The sequence below is a fragment of the Excalfactoria chinensis genome, chromosome 1 (assembly GCF_039878825.1).
Source record: "Excalfactoria chinensis isolate bCotChi1 chromosome 1, bCotChi1.hap2, whole genome shotgun sequence".
NCBI classification, from domain to species: domain Eukaryota; kingdom Metazoa; phylum Chordata; class Aves; order Galliformes; family Phasianidae; genus Excalfactoria; species Excalfactoria chinensis.
The window spans coordinates 45,129,409-45,147,377 of NC_092825.1; the positions used below are offsets into that span (position 1 = coordinate 45,129,409).

General features: G+C 38.5%; 2 protein-coding genes across 2 annotated transcripts in view; one reads left to right on the plus strand and one right to left on the minus strand.

Moving 5' to 3' along the window:
• The window catches only part of NUP205 (nucleoporin 205), a 44,315-nt gene extending 29,424 nt beyond the window's left edge, over window positions 1–14,891 (minus strand). The window contains exons 1-11 of the mRNA XM_072327207.1: window positions 14,735–14,891; window positions 11,580–11,722; window positions 10,435–10,606; window positions 9,799–9,943; window positions 8,739–8,898; window positions 7,446–7,674; window positions 7,115–7,279; window positions 6,165–6,340; window positions 3,195–3,311; window positions 1,286–1,423; window positions 634–784 (exon numbers count right to left, since the gene is read on the minus strand). Coding sequence (XP_072183308.1) covers window positions 634–784; window positions 1,286–1,423; window positions 3,195–3,311; window positions 6,165–6,340; window positions 7,115–7,279; window positions 7,446–7,674; window positions 8,739–8,898; window positions 9,799–9,943; window positions 10,435–10,606; window positions 11,580–11,722; window positions 14,735–14,762 — 1,624 coding nt within the window. The 5' untranslated portion in view covers window positions 14,763–14,891. The remainder of the gene's footprint in view (window positions 1–633; window positions 785–1,285; window positions 1,424–3,194; window positions 3,312–6,164; window positions 6,341–7,114; window positions 7,280–7,445; window positions 7,675–8,738; window positions 8,899–9,798; window positions 9,944–10,434; window positions 10,607–11,579; window positions 11,723–14,734) is intronic.
• A 148-nt stretch (window positions 14,892–15,039) lies between these two features.
• The window catches only part of CNOT4 (CCR4-NOT transcription complex subunit 4), an 82,880-nt gene continuing 79,950 nt past the window's right edge, over window positions 15,040–17,969 (plus strand). Inside the window, exon 1 of the mRNA XM_072355783.1 lies at window positions 15,040–15,316. The gene's annotated coding sequence lies outside the window, so the exon portion shown is untranslated. The remainder of the gene's footprint in view (window positions 15,317–17,969) is intronic.

Below are 17,969 nucleotides of genomic sequence, written 5' to 3' on the forward strand. Positions count from 1 at the left end.
ATTGTTTCTGGAATGAGTGGTTCTGCTGTTTTGATGGAAGTTGTTTTGCCTCTTTGACAACAGAGACGTGAAAGTGCTAATACAAAAAGGCAGTAGAAGCAAGTTTTCTATTTTATTAATCAGAATGTTTGTAGTAATACTTGGAAGTACTTTTACAATTTGCCCAATGTGAAATATAAAACATAGGGCTGACTAACAATTCTTTATCTTTTCAGTTACAGCTTCTAATACATGTAATATTTCTCAAAATACTTCTGGAAAACAAACCAAAACAAACCTCGGGAAACACAGCTACATTTAAAATATATATAACTTATGCTGAAGATATTACCCATTTTATATTTCACATTGAGCTACACTAATATTCTGAATCTTGTTGTAAGACATGCCTTTTTAAAATACACTACTTAGTTAAGCAATTTACTTACTAAGGTACTCAGACACATAATTATTTAATTGGCCTTTTTTTTTTCCACCGGATTACATCTTCATGCCAAGCATTCCAAATGTCATCTGTGTACTAATAACGCAAAGCATAAAGCCGCTGTTCATTTCACAAGAGTCTCCATTTTTTATTTTATTACATTAGAAGGAAAAAGAGAGAAGAAAGAGCTGAAGTGTCATTTTTCTTACCATGACTACTGCCATTGACCTTTAGCAAACTAAAGCAGTAATGAGCACACTGAGGCCCACTGGCCAGTCCCCGAAGCATTTTCAAGTACGGGATGTAAATTGTGGAGGGAAGCAGATCTCCCATTTGCCTAACAAACTTTGACAGGACAACCTAGAATAAATAAATAGCAGTGTTAAAAAACAAACAAACAAGCAAAAATGAGTACTTTGGGAAAACAATAGTCAGGCAGAATGAGAAAACAGATTCTAAAGTAATAATAGGGGATGGGAGGTTGCACCAATATGTATGTAGAGGCCATCAGACAGAAAGCACTAGAGCGCTGCAATAAAACTCATTTTAAAGAGGTTAATTAGACTATCTCTTACTGAATGGACTGACAACCATGAGTGACTTGCTGTAGCTCATTTTAGAGTAAGCAACATCCTGCAGAACACGACATATGCAGATAAGCCAGGCAGGAAATATGATAATGTTTTTCTTAGTGGCTACCTATAGTCGGGTAATAAGGGCACCAAACTTTTTTTTTCAACTCACACTATTGTATCGCTTCAACTTGCAACTATTATTACTTTAATTTGAAGTTAACAGTGAATACAAAAGAAAATAATGATTTTCCACTTAAAAAACGCAAAACTGATAAATGCAGATAACCTGGCGCTGAGGAGGTCGCTGATGAGCTACTCCAAGATACGACCCCATGATGGTAGATGTCTGCAAAGGCTCTGACGGACACCAGTATTCAAGGGCAAGTTCCAAATTAAAGGGGTCTTTTCTATACAATTCAGCAATCTGTCAGAGAAAGAATGACAAAAAGTATCAACTATATAAAGACGAGAAGATTATTTCTATGCGTACTGTTTCTAGGTAAGCTAAACATGTCTGAAACGCAAAGCATTCCACACCTGATGTTTCATTTCTTAAAACTCTCTGAAAAAATGACAGCTGCTAAACAATATCAGAACAAATGACACCCAGAGAAATTAAGAAGTGCACATGTTAAACTTTCATAGCTTTCACACTTGCTACCTACTTCCCATAGATGGAAGCATTGCTAACAAAAGAGTGGCATTTCACCTTAAACTATCATTTGCGTATCTTGCTATATTGATTTATGAACATACTAGCCGGTATCGGGATCATAAATTTCACCTATTAAAGGAATGTACAATTTCTCAGACAACTTACACTTCTAGTTCTTCATATAGGTTTACTACAGACCACAGAGCTATTCAAGAAAATATTTCACTAAAACCATTTCTTTCAACACCCTACAGCCTGAAGGGCTACTTTTACAAAAGACATCCAGTCCCTATGATAAAGGCTGCTGTATTTAAAACTGCACACTGTACATCTGCATGCAGTGGGAAATACATACTTGTTTTTAATTTATAAATGAACAGAAAATATAAAACACAGTCACTGAATTTAAAACTTCCTTCTGATCTCTTATAAGTGCCATCAGGCAACTTTAGCAACTAATCTTTAAATAAACAGACAGACTCAGTTCTCCTTCTTTTATTAAAAAAAATAGGACAGAAACAAAATGACCTTTCTTCCAAAAGTGCTCATTAACAAGAGAAATGATGGAATTCGCAATTCCTGCAGCAGACTTACTGGGGTCACCTTGCCTAGCCGACTCTATAGCAAATATCTTTCTAAAGTCTCAGTATAATTATATTACACATAAGAAAGAATTATTTAAATAATTATCAGATTAATTGGCAATAATAGGGAAAAAAAGTATTCTCCCTATTTACTATTGATAATTTTGAAGAACTGTAGAAAGATCAAACATTGGGTGAACAGTAAGGCATCAATATACATAGGTGTTTAGAACTTGAATTCATTTTGTCAGATCTGAACTTCAACAATAAGAATTTTAAGAATAAAGGTTGTTTCTACGTTACATTAAAATAATGAGTTTATTATATCACATTATAATAATAAATATATTATATTATAACATATGTTTAAAGAAAACAGTTACGTTAAGAAAATCTTGCTATAAATCAAACTATTGATATGTAACATTTTCTACAATAACAATAACTCAAGAATTCTTTGACCAGAAGAAACAACACAGTATTTACTCACTAAACAGAAATGAACTGATGCTTAAATGGCTTTAAGTTGTGACAGGGTAAGTTGAGGTTGAATATCAGGAAAAACTTCTTTAGAGAAAGGGTTATAAATCCTGCAGTAGGCTCCCCAGGGAGGTGGTTTGGACACGATCCTTGGATGTCTTCAAAAATCATTTGGATGTGGGACATGATTAGCAGAGGGTTGTTAAGGTAGTATGGTTAGGTTGTGGTTGGACACAATGACCTTTTAAGGTCTTTTCTAACCTGAGCAATTCTCTGATTGAACATTAGAAGCCAGGGCAGTACATTCTTTTCACAAAAACTTAATAGTAAATGTCAACACTTATTTAAGGAAAAAAATTAATCCAAAGAGAGCAAGACCCAGTGCTGTAGTTTATCATTCAAACCAGGCTTTCAGATGAAGAAGGAAAGTCAATCACTTTTTTAAATATGATAATTTAAAAGAAAATAGGGCTTACTAAAAGCATTAAATGCTCCAGATCTCTGCGAAGAGAAATAGGTGGATCGTTTCCCATCTGAATACTCATGTGGATCATGCGAGCGTCCTCATCAGCACGGTTTCTCAGCTGCTTCACCTACACAATTTAAGAATTGGAGAAAAATACCATTCTGTATTTAGCTAAGAATGAGATACAACAGGAGAAATGCAACAAGCAAATTTTAAAATTTCATTGATTTATTTAGAACAGAGACTACATTCAAAGGCTTGTTCTGTCACTTCTTTTCTGCCAAGGCCCTGTCTTCACCAGATCCCCCAATCTGGCTGTAAAAGGTAGATCCTTTTCCTCTTTTTGTTTTTAAAGACAGCTGAAGTTAGCTAGATTTCAAAGAAAGTTCGACTGTGATCCAAAAGGAGTGAAGAGTAATGGAAACTACCAGGAAATACAGGCTTCTGTATAAAGATCTCTGGACTGCACCTTTCTTAGCAGTTTAAGGCTACCTCTGAAAAGTTCTGGATTGATGCAATTGCTTTGGATTTAGAAATATTGTCTATAACAACTAATAGCATTAATATAAAAAAAAAAAAAACGTAGCAGTGAGGAAGAAAAAAAAGTCTTTTAGTCAGTCCTGCAAAATTCTGGGTGCCAAAAATACCAGTTACTTTAAAAAACCAAAACAAAGCAAAAAAAAAAGCTGATTTAATAATGTTGTCAAAAAGCCTTTCACGAAGCATGCCACTAGAGGTGTAAAGAAAAGACAGACATGGGATAAAAAGATCAGTTCTGTTAAATATTAAACAAAGATTGAGAAGCAGCCCATTCCACACACTGCAAATTAAAATGCAGCGATGCCTGATAGAGATAAGTTCACAGTTCTATAGTCTATCTTGAATTGTAGAACTGAATGATAAGCTAAAGAACTGAGTTATCTCAGAAAGTCTGTTAAAACTAGAGGTAACTGTGGAAAGGACAAGTGCAAAGTATCTAAGTCAGTATACTAACAAAAGCAATACATGCACAAAACAATGTTGGTAAGTGAAATAGTAAATTAATAGTAAAGCTACTAAAGCTAACTATAAAATTATAAGGGTAATGCAGTCAACCAAAAGATTCATCCAGATCATCACTGGCAAGCAGCAAATGCATTTAGAATTACACTAAAGAGTTAAATACAATGCCAAGTTACAGATTTAAATAAAACTATATAAAGATTATAAATACCTTAATAGAAAAAGGACATTGAAAAGCAAACATTTCTATTTCCCTAAAAATTTAGACTTGGTAGAAATAACTCATAACACATAAGCTAAGTACTGAATAACTGCAGCTGAACAACAGAATCCTTTCTACAGCCACATCCTAATTGCCTGCCAACAAGACTTTCCTCTACAACTGACACTGGTCTCTGTCAAGCAGGAATATGAGACAGTGTTCAGATTTTTGTTCATGGACTTATTACAAAATCCTATTTCCAGTGAAGAATCTCTCTTCATAGTTATGCACCAAGTATAACAAACCACAGATTTGAATCAAAGAAAGAAAACTGAAATACTCTCCCTAGAGCCTCCCATTCCATTGTGCAACAAAGAGAGACATAACAACAAACCAACAAACAGCCTTGGGGTTTTTATGCAGCTCGCAACAGGAAAGGGAATCAGATATGCACCTAGAAAGTCAGCAACTTGAGCCTGAGTCAGACTCCAGCTCTTCCACCTTCATCTGCCTATATCTCTTTCATGAAATTTGCTATCAATACAGGAGCATATTTCATCTCTGGTGAAGCAACACCATCCTCAGAGCTACTTCATAAAAAAGAAAGGCTATCATAAAGAAGTTGCCAGATCCAAACGCGTTAGCACCAGACTGTTTAAGGAACATTCATAAAATACACCTCACATACTTCTCATTTATGTAAGATATTCCTAAGAGCTACAGCTTCTGTATTACAGAAGGCACCACTGCAGGCTGCCTTCGAAGTCCGAAGTCTGTTACAACGCAGTAAGTTTTTGTACGCAGGGAACCACTGCAGCAGAAGTATACTGCTAAAGTTATCTACAAACGTTTGCTTGAAATGCCATTATATTTGTTCTACAGATGGGTTCTACGGATGTGGGTTAAACAGAAATTTAGCTTCAGAAAACAACATACAAAACCAACAGCTTATAAATTATGATTAAAGATAAAAGCTATCTCCAGCATGATTATATGTGCCCTCAGAGATTCTCAGGCTCAAATAATGTTTTCCTGCCAATATTGTTCATTGTAAACTGGTAGAACGAGAACAAAATGTATTTTAAAATAATCCTTTTTTTTCCCCTCATTAAAAGAAGTAATTATTTGCAACTCCAATTACAGCTCAACACAATGAAGGTCACAAAATAGTGCTTCTATCAATTAAATAAAAGTATTTTCATAGAATTTTAATTTTCTATACCCAGATATGAGGTCTTACACGAATAAAACTGTTGTAATTGCTTCAAACTTTTAAAAACCCCTTTTGTAGCATTTCTGTTCTAGCTCTTCTACCAACAGCTGATGATACCGAAAGAAATAGCAGAATCCTTCCCTTTAAACATGCAAAAAGTTTGTCAGTAAAAGAATGAAATAAACCATGAAGGACAAAAACAGTCAGTTCTTTTAGGTTAGGCTAATGCCTTCAATGAAAGGGGGGAAAAACAAAAGACAAAAAGTACATCTACTGCCAACAACCTCAGAATTCATTTAGATTCTGAGCATTTAAAACCAAACTAAACCACTACCACCATAATAGCTTGCTTTGCAGATCTCATCACATTGAAATAAAACATGGCTTTTAAAATGCTTCACTGTGGAAAACAGATCCCAAATGTTACAGATTCCACAGAAGTGTTTGGAACTGCAGCACTTCAGGGCTGACATCAGATTCTCTACATTATCCACACTAATTTTAGAACCATAGAAGACATGTCCACGTTTCTCAAGAACTGCTATTTGCAGAAAAATGCTTACTTTCATTGGCATGAGAGCAAGGAAGTCTGTGACAAGGTTATGAATCTTGCGAATGTAAAACTCCTCCTGGTAGAAATTTTCAGAGCCCACAACAGATTCCGTCAGGAACAGAAAGACATTATCAGCAACCGCCAGCTCTGCCATGGCTTCATCTGCCTCAGTGAATTCTGCAAGAGCTGAGCGAACGAAATAAATTACAACAGGGAGAAAAAAATAAATCACAACTACCAGTTAATAAACTAACATATTTCAGGATACCTGTCTGAAAAACAAATCAACGTGCTTCTATCCACTACAGTTTTTTTCCCCCACTGTACAGGAAAACTCCAGACTAGAAAAGACAAGTTAATGTAGGGTAGTAATTTTAACTTTCTTCTGCAAGTAAGATAAAGAGCATAATGCGTTTACCTGACCTAATCGAAGGCTGTGAACTAAGAAGCACAAACCAACTTTAATTCAATATTAATTACAACGTTTACATTTTCTTTAACAAATACTCCGTAGTAGACTCAACTCTGATCTAGTAGGGAGCATGGAAAGCTTGGGAAGTCCAAGAAAAAAAGAAGGGAACTGTCCTTTTAAGATACTGAGGTTTAATATCTCCAGAGGCAAAAAGTCATAAACACAAATCCATTTTTTAATTTCACTGTTCAAGTTATATTAAAGCAGATAAGATGCAATTTTTCACATTTTTCAGTGTATTAAAATCCCTTTCACTTCAACGAGATACTATACAATATTAATGTCTAATGACTAATGATTTCTAAATCTGTGTACGTATCAGGGCAATTTAATTCTCAACAACCAAACTCACATACTGAGAAAGCTCTGCAGAGTGTCAACAGTAGCTGTATTGTGAAAGTAAATACCAGTGCTTCGAGAAGACAACATACTTTGATTTGCAAGCCCAGAATACTGAAGTGCAGCAACTGCACTTTGGGGTAATTTACCTGTCACATCAGATAATTGGGATATTCCTCGTAATGCCAGTGCCCAGGCTAATCTAACAGTCGCTTGCAGGCCTGGTAGTTTCCAAGGCTGAGACTCCTGAAGACGAGTATGTATTGTTGCTATGTACTGTCTTTCTGCTAGCAGAGGGAGCCGGTGCATCAGATCTTAAAGAAAACAAAGCCACAAATGCAACACCATCACCCCATGAATGTGGAAACAAACATGCAAAACTCTACCAATTTGTTATCAACAAAAAACAAAACTGGTTAATCAACGATGTATCCATCTGCACAGCGCAACTTCCCTAACACAGGAATCTGTCAGCATTACCTTCACGGTCCTCTATGCCTTGTTCCAGAAAGCTGACATCAAAGCAGTAGAGGAGTGCCATGAGTAGAGACAAGTTGACACTGTCCAATGAGCCATCAGCTTCTACTGTTACTTTCTCCAAGAAACTTATGAGGATTAGAGTGTCATCCTTACTCAGCGGTGACTGGCAGGTCCAGACAAAGAGACTTTCTGCCAAGGACTGCCGGCACTCTTTGATGAGGTCAGAAACCTTTTTAAAAGAAATAAGAGCATATAAATGTACTAGTAACACATTCACTTTGTCTCTTGCAGTCAACTATTATGACAAGAGTAAGTGAAAAACAACTCTAAAAACAGCAGGAGAAAATGCTGGCTTTTTTTTGTTGTTAAACAAAAGCTACATTTTTTCTTGTTAAATGCCTACACACTTCCTGCCATTTTACATAAAGAGTGACATGATATCTTTGAGTATGATACAAACCAGCATGACAGTCAAAGTCTGAAGACAGAATTTTTGTGGCAATAAATGCAGCACATACAGAACGCTACAGGGAAATTCTTTGCATAGTTTCTACACAAACAGCAAAAAAGTAAAACTGGTTACTTGGCAGAAAATAAATTGATTACATCATAAAATAATTTTTAGATACAACGCATATCGTAAAGATATGGAGATAAAATCTTCCTGTTGCCAACGCACTCTACAGCCAGTCATGGTCTCAATTAATTCCAAGGAGTACAAAAATGAGAACTGGTTTTCAAGCAGTTCTTATTGCTTACAATTTGAGATGCTTCTGATCATATTACCACAAATGGATAATTAAAAAAAAAATGCATTGTTTGCCTGACTAGACCTGGTTTCATTCTATTTTAATCATTTGTGAATTTTATTTTTCTATTTTTATTCTATTCTATTTTTATTTATGGTGTTGGTAATGGTGATGATGAAAGCAGATGGTTAAATTTACACTCGTAAGAATAAAATAGCAAAAGAAAATTTCACAACGTGTAAATATTATGTTTACCTCAACACAGCCCTTAATTTCTCTCCATCAGTAATGATAATGTGTGTCCTAATGAAAAGGAGCAACACAGAAACCAAAATGCAGGTAGTAATCTGGATTACACAGTGATATACTGTAAGTATGAGTAGTTCCCTTGGTGTATCAAACAGTAAACAAAGGTAGAGAAAAGAAACCAGACAGTAGGGAGAAAGAAAATGTATATCAATCTTTATCTCTTTGTGATCTAACTGCATTTTGCCCTATGCAGTCAGTCATTTGAAACAGTAATCACACCCAGTCCCCCCTTTACCTCTTTGCGATGTTTCTCACTGCCCAGTCCTCGCTCTCTCTGGAGTTTATCAAATTCATTGTTTAAATCAATGTGGGACACAAGTGTGAGGATTTTCTGAGTCAGACCCTGCTCCATTAGGTCATCTGTAAAGCGCGTTGTCATGGACACTAGCTCTTGACTATAACAGAGAGAATATAACTTTAACAATCATATTATTCTCAGTCACAGAGGAATTCTAAAATAATGAATTCCAGCAACAGCATATGCTAGCTGACATAAAATGTACACCTACATTATATATATAAAATAATTAAGTCATTATGACATCAGTCATCAGTAAGCAGCACTCTCTCAGAATGTGCTGAATGAATACAAAGTCTGTAGGTAACTAGGTTCAAGAACATGGAATACAAGGAGAGTACAACACGGATTAGGTAGGTTAAGATTTCTATCAAAAGGCAAAAGTATTATATAAAAGATATACATAATTCTTAAGCTTACAGCCCCTTTCCCACTAGCAAATGAAACTGTCCAATTACATATATCCTACCAAAGAAGTACAATTTGTTTTAAAGCAATACTTTCTTTTAAGATGCAAAATTTAAGTCCATGCCATAACACATTATTTTAATCTTTCTCTATTTAAGCAATCACTGTGCACTGGAACTAAACAGTGCATAATGTTTTTAGTCAAAAAAACATTATGCTTGCCAGCAGACAGTGCATCCATTTTAAGTAGAGGCACAATTCTCTGCTTTGTGGGATGTGGGAAGTCAGAACACAGCACAGGCAGAAATTCAGTCTCTCAGATACTGAGTAATCATCACTGATTTGAGCAGCACTGACTGGAAGGGCGTCTGAAGCAAAACACTGCTAAAAGCTGAAGCAGTATGAAAGAACTGAAAATAAAACGGGTATCCCCATAATCTGTTAAAGGCATTACTAAGACAGAGAACATTATGTTTAAGCATGAAAGCGATAGCATTAGGTTATAAGTACGACAAACCTGAGAATATCTGCATTCCCTCAAGTATAAACCATCCTAAAAGCATTAAAAGCAGATAACCCTAATACAGACCTGAGTTCCAATGTCCAAGTCTTGCCTTGGCGTGACTGGATGAGAGTTCGTAGTGAATTGGCTATGCATCTTTTTCCATCCCAGTACAACAGCACAGCCACAAGGCCTCTGGTAAGGCCAGGAAAATGAGGTTGCTGGTGTTCTCCTATGGAGTGAAAACACACAGAATATCCAAGAAAATTTGAGGATATAAATTTTGATAACAGCTTTATATCGCTTTATTTCCAACTGAAACATAAATATAAACATAGCAACCATCGTTACTCATCATCACTTTGATTTGCTCCAAGTGCTTCCAGGAGATCATAGGTATTTTGGATGATATTAAAACTCATATTCAACTATTAAAAATTCCACAAACTTAAGACTACGCTTAAATTCAGTGATAGAGAAATAAATTATTTTTAAAAATCACGTTACTCCCTTTTGCAAAATCTGCATAAAATATAAAAGTTCAGGACACTGCCTTTATATTAATGATAGGAGGTAGTAGAGTTCATTTGAAGACTATTCTAGATGTTAGGAAAGTCGGATCTTGAAAGAATCATGAATTCATGTCAAGCATACACTTAACATAAAAAGGAAGGCTCTATTTAAGCTGCCTTTGTCCAGCTCTTAAATATTTTCCCTTCTCACCAGCTAGAAGAAGCTCAACAGCTGCCAACTCTCCGATATCAAAGAGGTCACTGAGGATAAAGGCTTCTCTGATGAGTTGTTCTGGCAAAAGCCTGGTTCCCTGCTGACCTTGGATAGCAACCCCTTCTGTACTTGCTTTCTGAACTTTCTCATGCTGCTGAACATTCTTTGGCTGGAAGAGAAATAAGCATGGGAAGTTATTCAAAATGGCAAGATGAAAAATCGAATGAAACCTTACACATTAATCCTTCCTCACACATACAGTTCTGAGAGGTTAGATTCTCATCTTAAAAACAAAGGCAGCATTTCTAAACACACAGATATTAAAGGCATCCCAAAAAGGCTCTTATTTTATCAAGAACAGTATTTATACGACCAGTGTTAGTTTACTGAAAATGACGGAGCTGAAAATTAAATTTCAGTAAAATTCTCTAGAGAAACTGGTTTCAGTTCAATGAAAGATAACAGGAACGATGATCAGAACTGCTGCCTTTCTCCAGATCACTATTTTCTACATCATTATTTTTTCTATTCAACTCAGACATTCAAATATGCTGACAAATCTCTAAATCTCACCGTCGAATTTTCTGATCTTGTAAAGCCACACGCTACCTCAGAAGTAACAACAGGAGACATTTATAGTTATTACTTTGTGATCCATTAGCCAAGAATCAGTGATTTTTTTCAAATCATCTCACAATCTGAGCAATTTATATTCTATATTTCGTAAACTTACATGTTTACCTGTTCTTTCGGCTCATTTGTCTAACTGACTGAAGCATGAGCATGGAGCAAAGCCAGAAGAAACAGCTTTGTGCCTCATTTCAGACAAACAAGAGTATTTGGGAAAAAGCAACGCAGAACTGATGGATAATCAGATGCTCTTACTATTCCCTTCAAAACATTCAAGTAATCAGAGGAAAAATGTTACAATTACTCTCTACAAGAGGCAAAATAACATGTATTTTTCAAGCTATTTCTCTTCATACAACAGAACGAGACTTCTGTAAGGCATTTGTGTAATGTATTGTACAAATGTAGAATAAAAGGTGAAGTCAGTGCCTAAATAGTATGCAATCCAACAGTACAAAGCAGAGTAAATCATCAGTTCTCCAAATCATTCTGCAAGAGCATTAGTCCAGTACCGGGTTTCTGAAGAGAGAAATGAAGTCAGATCTGTGCTTCTTTAAAACCTGGTCGAGGCGATGAATAGCTTCAGGTTGCCTTTTCCAAATAGCATTCATTACAGTCTGCCATATGTCCTTATATGGACCCCACAAGCTAGCAGCTAAAAGGAAAAAAATATAGAAATAAAAATATATTTTTTAAAAAATAGAAATAAAACAATAACAACAAAAAAGTATTTAAAATATGAAAACAAAATAACTTTTCATATGGTATTTTCAATAGGCTTTTTTTAGTGACAATCCCATCTTGAGAGTACAGATTATTACGCATATCAAACAAAACACATTTTCCCTCTCTATGGGGTACACAAAGCAACAATCATCTGATATAAAACCTAACTGACTTAGAGATATAGAGAAAAAGAAAAGATAATACAAGAAGGTAAGTTTGGGGGCTGAAAAGTCATTACTTTGTGTCCTTATATATCTAAGAAATTCCACCCACTTCAATAAGAGTAAAGAATAAGTGCAAACTGAGCAGCAGATCTTGAAGCTGAATGAATTAAGCAAGGCAGGTTTCCTGCTTTCTGTTTTTGGCAGAACAACAAAAACAACGGAATACCCAACAAGAGAGACTATGAATGAACAATTGTGCTATCAGAACGTGATGCGTCACCAGACTACGCAGAGTAAAATATATATTAGAAACCAAAATCGTAAGTATAAAGGCAGTGTTACGTAAATGCTAAAAATCATAAACCTAAAGACATACTTTGGATACATAACACATTTGCTGCTATAATTCTGCATCAGAGTTTCTTAAATGATACGAATTTGCTTTAATAGAAATAGACAGATCAGCACCAATAATTACATCAGTACTCTGAGAAGAGACTAGGTTGTTTCTGGAAGCCAGCAGTCACAAATTTAAGTCAGTTCTGACCCTATTGAAGAATCTCTCCTCCTCCTCAATACTGAAAAAGAGTTTCCTTTGCATATTCCAAACCTGAATTCAGTACTACAGCTGTCAGTACTCACTAGAAGTAGCATCATTCACAAACCAATGTCTGCAGCACGGAGATTACACTAGAATTTTCCCCATTTTGCCTCAGGTCTCATGAAAACACTACACCAAGCTACTCCTCAGACTTCTGGCATTATCACCGTGTACAGTGACAACCGCCACCTGGAATTAACAGCCCATTAAAAAAAAGAAGAGACAGAGGGAAGAAAAGCACTCAAGATTATAAGGCCCACATTACTAGAAATACCAAAATGTTTCCCTTGCTAAGGATCATCTGTAATCATGGAAGCTTCAGATTCTACATGCAAGCCACTGCTAAAAGCATGATCGCATCTATAGCTCAGTTTGCTCTTTGATGGGCACAAACCATATGAGCACAAAGATGTGCAGAGAAAGGAACAAGCAACCAGGATGGAAATCAGCTGGGTTGTTTTGCTTCATCCAGTGACCATGCAAACTTTTACCATGTGTGTTGTTTCTGTTATTCCAACAGCTTCTTCTGACAACAGTAGCTGATGCTTATGCCTGAACTTTATATGAAGCTATAGATTTGTCCCTGCTAGGTCTGTCCTCACAAACAACATATTATAATCTAAGGCAAAATCTCCATTAGTTCTTTTGCCACATCTGGCTTAATTTTTATCTTGTCTTTTGTGTGTAAGTTGCCACCTTCTGCATCTATTTTTCTTTTACCTGTAACGCTAAATAATTTGCTGCATAAATTACACAGCAAGAAAGTCTAATCCCACTTGAATAACTACAGTTTTCACCTCAACAAAGTCACTGTTCAGACTCTGGGGACAGCAGGAATAATCACCATTCCTCTACCCTCAGATGTAGACTGTGTTTTATTAACGTTTTCTGAGGTGGGGCACAGGATGTAATTGTTTCATTTAGATCAACACACCTTCTATGTAAGTTTATTCCTTGCTGGATGTGGGAGTTGAGCTTCTAAAATCTGATGGCTTTATTAGCTGCTTTACTATGACATAAACTACTTTCTGGCCATACCCACATTCTAGTCATAGTCAAAACTGCTTTTCAGAACATCTCTGTGCTCTCCATTTCAACCCAGTTCAAGACTAGCAAATGCAAAGTCCTGCACCTGAGAGAGAATAACCATGCAACAATACAGGCTGGGGAGGGAAACTTTAGAGTAAAGCACCTGTGTGTTCTGGCAGACAAGAAGTTGAACACTGTCACAGAAGGGGCAGCCTGTGCACACTGAGCTGCATTAACAGAACGGCAGCCAGCAATGCACAGAAGTGATTAAGCATCTCAGAGGGAGTTGCTCCAGTACTGTGCCAAGTTTTGGGCCCTCCAGAGCAAGCAAGACAATGAAGTAGGCAGGCAGAGCACACAGTGAATGAGGCGAAGGCCGAAAGAACTGCCATTGTCCGGTCTTAAAAGGGTAAGGAGGGAACAGCAGCTCGTTGCCTTCAACTCTCTAGTGGCGCAGAGCACAGAAAATCATGAGATAATCCAGGAAACGAATTAGCTGTCATGAAACAAAATTACCACGAGGGCTGTCAAACGTTTGAGCAGAGGCCTGGAGTGTTCTCTAGGAGAATCCCCATCTCAGAAACACCCAAAACTCATTTGGATAAAGCTGCGGGCCACTGCACTGCGCTGCCCTGTGTCAGGTGGAGGTGGGGGAAGGTGCTGGACCGGATGACAAAGAATCACAGAATATCCTGAGCTGGAAGGGACCCATAAGGATCAAGTCCAACTCCTGGCTCCGTACATCACCACTCACAAACCAGACACAGATTTTGATTTGGTCGTTGTTGGCGTTTGGTATGTTTGCTGCTATTTTTTGTGTGCGTGTTGTTTTTTATTACCGAAGCTATTACGAGCGCAATACAAACGCACTGAGTTACCACAGCCCGACCCGAACCGAGCGGCCTTATCTGCCGCTCTCAGTAGCGCCCGGGCAGGGCAGTAGCTCGGACCTTCAGTATCCCTGATCGCTGGGGCCAGGCCCGCACGGAGCCCTCCCTCCCCACACCCGGCGCTCCCGAGATCCGGGTGCCCCGCTGTTCCCTCCCGGCCGGCGCGAGGCGGGCAGAACGCGGCCGCTCGCCTGGGAAACACGCGCTCGGCGCCGCCACCCAGATGGGCGAGGAGAGGCCGCGCGGGTTCCTCTTACCCGAATTTACCGCCAACGGCGCCGCCATCTTGGCGAGAGGAGGCGCGGGCCGGCGCCGCACCCGAGAAAGGCCCACGGCGAGCGGGGCTGCCCGCGGCGGCGCCTCCGGGGAGTGGGGGAGAGCCGGGCCGCTCCGCTCGCCTCCCTGCCGGATGGGTCGAGGTCCCGCAGCCGCACCCCCTTCCCACCCCGGTGTTTGGGTCAGCGAATGCCGCTTCAAGCCGGTAGCGGCAGCCCGAAGCCGCCGTGCGGCGGGGCCTATACTCTAAGCCGAGGCCTGACGGGAGTTGTAGGCGCGCCGCGGCCGCCCGCTGAGGGAAGGGGAAGGCCGTGGCTCGGCTCGGCTCGGCTCGCCCCGCTGCCCGTGGGAGGGCGGCCAAGTGCGCGGTGCGGCGCGGCTCCTGCCGACACATGGAGAGCGCTGCCTGCCTGGTGCCGGCAGACACTGTCCTGCGTGCTGCTGTTTGTGTCTGTGTTAACGCCTTTCCACGGCTGCGGGGCGGCACAAGGAGATGCGGTGCCAGGACGAGCGGAGCTCCATCGCGCGCTGAGGTTCTGCGTTTCCGGATTCCTTCGTATAATGTAAATAATGAAGTCACCTTTATTTCATTCATTTCCTCATTCGAGAATGGGGATTCTTCTCATACTAAAGGGGATCTTTCGTGTCCCACCCGTGTTTATTAAAGAATGCCTTAAGGCAGATTCTGCAGCAGGGTGTTCATGTAGCGGATCATTCATTCTCTTTGTGAAAAAATAGAATGTTTTGGGTTTTTTCGTTGTTTGTTTGTTTTCCCCAAATCAGAGTGCTTTGTGTTTCTATGTTTGCAAACTGAAGACTTTACGAAAATAACGTGTGAATGTTTTATCGTGGATGGCCCTTATTTAAAATACAGATAATTAAAGCAGTGTGATCCACTTCGAAGCAGTAAACTGTGCTTTTTGATCGACTTTGCTAGCAAGCGTGGGGCATCTAAAAGTGCTATCTTTCTTGGTCTTCTTTAGTAAACAGAGGTTTATAATCTTGTTTATAATCTTGACACTGACAGGGGTTATACCAGGAAAAAATCTGTCTTTGAAATCTTTAGGATAAGAAAAAACTACCAGAAAAAAAGGATGTCTATTAAAGAGTGAATATTACTATCTGTGTTACTGTGTTAGAAGTGTTGCATGTCTGAAGTCAGCTCACTGTCTTCCATCGCAGTAGTAATTATCCAGAAATTCTCTCTCATATTACCATTAAGATAAATGGATCCGCCAGAAGTATGTATTCATTTTTAGGGTCAATGGTTTCTCCTCTTGAACTTCATTAAAACAGGATTTTGCCAGTTGCTAAACTATGTCCAACTAGACCCACGGGAAACAGGCAAAATAAATATCCTTGCTTCAGTATAACTGGATGGCAGAGGGGGCACTATAGAGAAAGTAGCTGTCCTGGGATGAGAGTGGATTATTGAGATAGCTGTAGGAAAAAGAGAGCAAAACCAGAGAAAGTTTCAGGAGAGAAGAGAGATAGAAATGGAAAGAAAACAAATAAATAAAAATTAAAGTCTGTCTTGTCAAGAATAGCTTTTATATATTTTATTGGACCTTATTTGTTCACTGAGGTTTCCGTTTTCTTTGTGTTAGCCATGAGCCTGTGCAGATCTATCATAGCAGTAAGGTTGGCGATGAATTATTTATTTTGTTCTAGGAACAAGACAGTGCCAAGCAAGAGGTAAAGTAGAAAAACTAAATTACTCCATGAACAGCAGAACTAATGCAGCCTTTGCACGGTGTTTCTGTACCTTCTCTTTTCGAACTCAGCATTGCAAAGCCATCTCCCTGCTTCTGCAGTGCAGGTGTGCCACCCCAAGACTGTGGCTGTGGGGAGAGAAAGAGCAGGCAGCTATTATATATATATATATAAATGCACTGACATGTGCTGATCACCTGGCCACGGCAAACCTAATGAATACTTGAGGATTTGCTTCAGTCTTTCCAACTGCAAGGGCATTAATTTCCGTCTTTTTCCATATTCCCTGATTTACCCAAAGCTTGTGAGGACATAAACTTTTGAGCCCATTAGTCCTTGATCATATTACATTGGAAATGGTCCAGGAATTACAACAGGTTCAAAAGCTAGTGAAATAAAATTGGCAGACAGAGTGATTTCCTGAGACTCATTTTCTTAAGACACAAGACCCAAAAAGAGAAATAAATAAATGATTTTTTATTTTTTTTCAGAGCCTTTTCCAGGCATTAAGAGCTGTCATATTTCTTTTGGCATTCAGATGCAGCCAGATTGCATGCACTTCTTTTTTTCATCTCTGTTAGAGAAAAAATCCTGTCAAACCACTGCAGATTTAATACTTTAAATTTCCAGCTAATTCTTTCGTGATCTTTGCCAAGCGGCCAACAGTAACATAGCAACGTGAAGGAAAAACACCATGAAAGGAGTGGATGGCGTGGGGCAGGCCATTGGGCAATAGGACTTAAGTAGAAAAATACCATAGTTAGCTGCAGCTCCCTTCTTTCTCTGTTGGCAGCAAGAGTTTTTTAAATGCAAAATAGTTGTGACTGTACAACACATAGTACGGAGGAAGGGATGCATCTAGATGAACCATACACTGCATTCTAAACACATTTATATCAACGTAGCCACATTCATCCACACTGTGATGAGTAGGTAAGTCCGTGCATTGTAATTCTTTGCTTTTTCTTGCTTTATTGGCTGTTCTTTAATTTAAGACTTATTGTTTACCAGGATCACTCACTGGTATGGTAGGCTATTTTTACCAAGTCACTAAAGGAAAAGACTACCTCGTTCCTCTTCCTAACAATAGCTCTCAGCAAGTTCTCCAAGACAGCTGGGTTCAGTGAGGGACACGTGCTTCCTTCATCCTTAATTAGAGGCTGGAGATCTGTGAAGTATCAAAGGCAGGCTGACATTGAATACCTATGATGGACATTAACTCCTCTGGAGTCCAGGGAAAGAAGTCCCCACGTTGCCTGTAGGGTACTGAATTCTGCATGTGCCATGTGAGATCTTGTATAAAATATGTTATTTTCTGGAGGTGGGAATACTAATAAGGTGGGGATACTAATAAGAATTGAAATGGCACAATGGAAACCTGATCTACTCATTGTTTTTCATAGCCAAATCACACACCAAAATACAAAGATAATAATGATGATACAGTTTTTTTGCATTATATTACGATTAGAAAGAACCATTATTAGTAATATACAGTTCCTT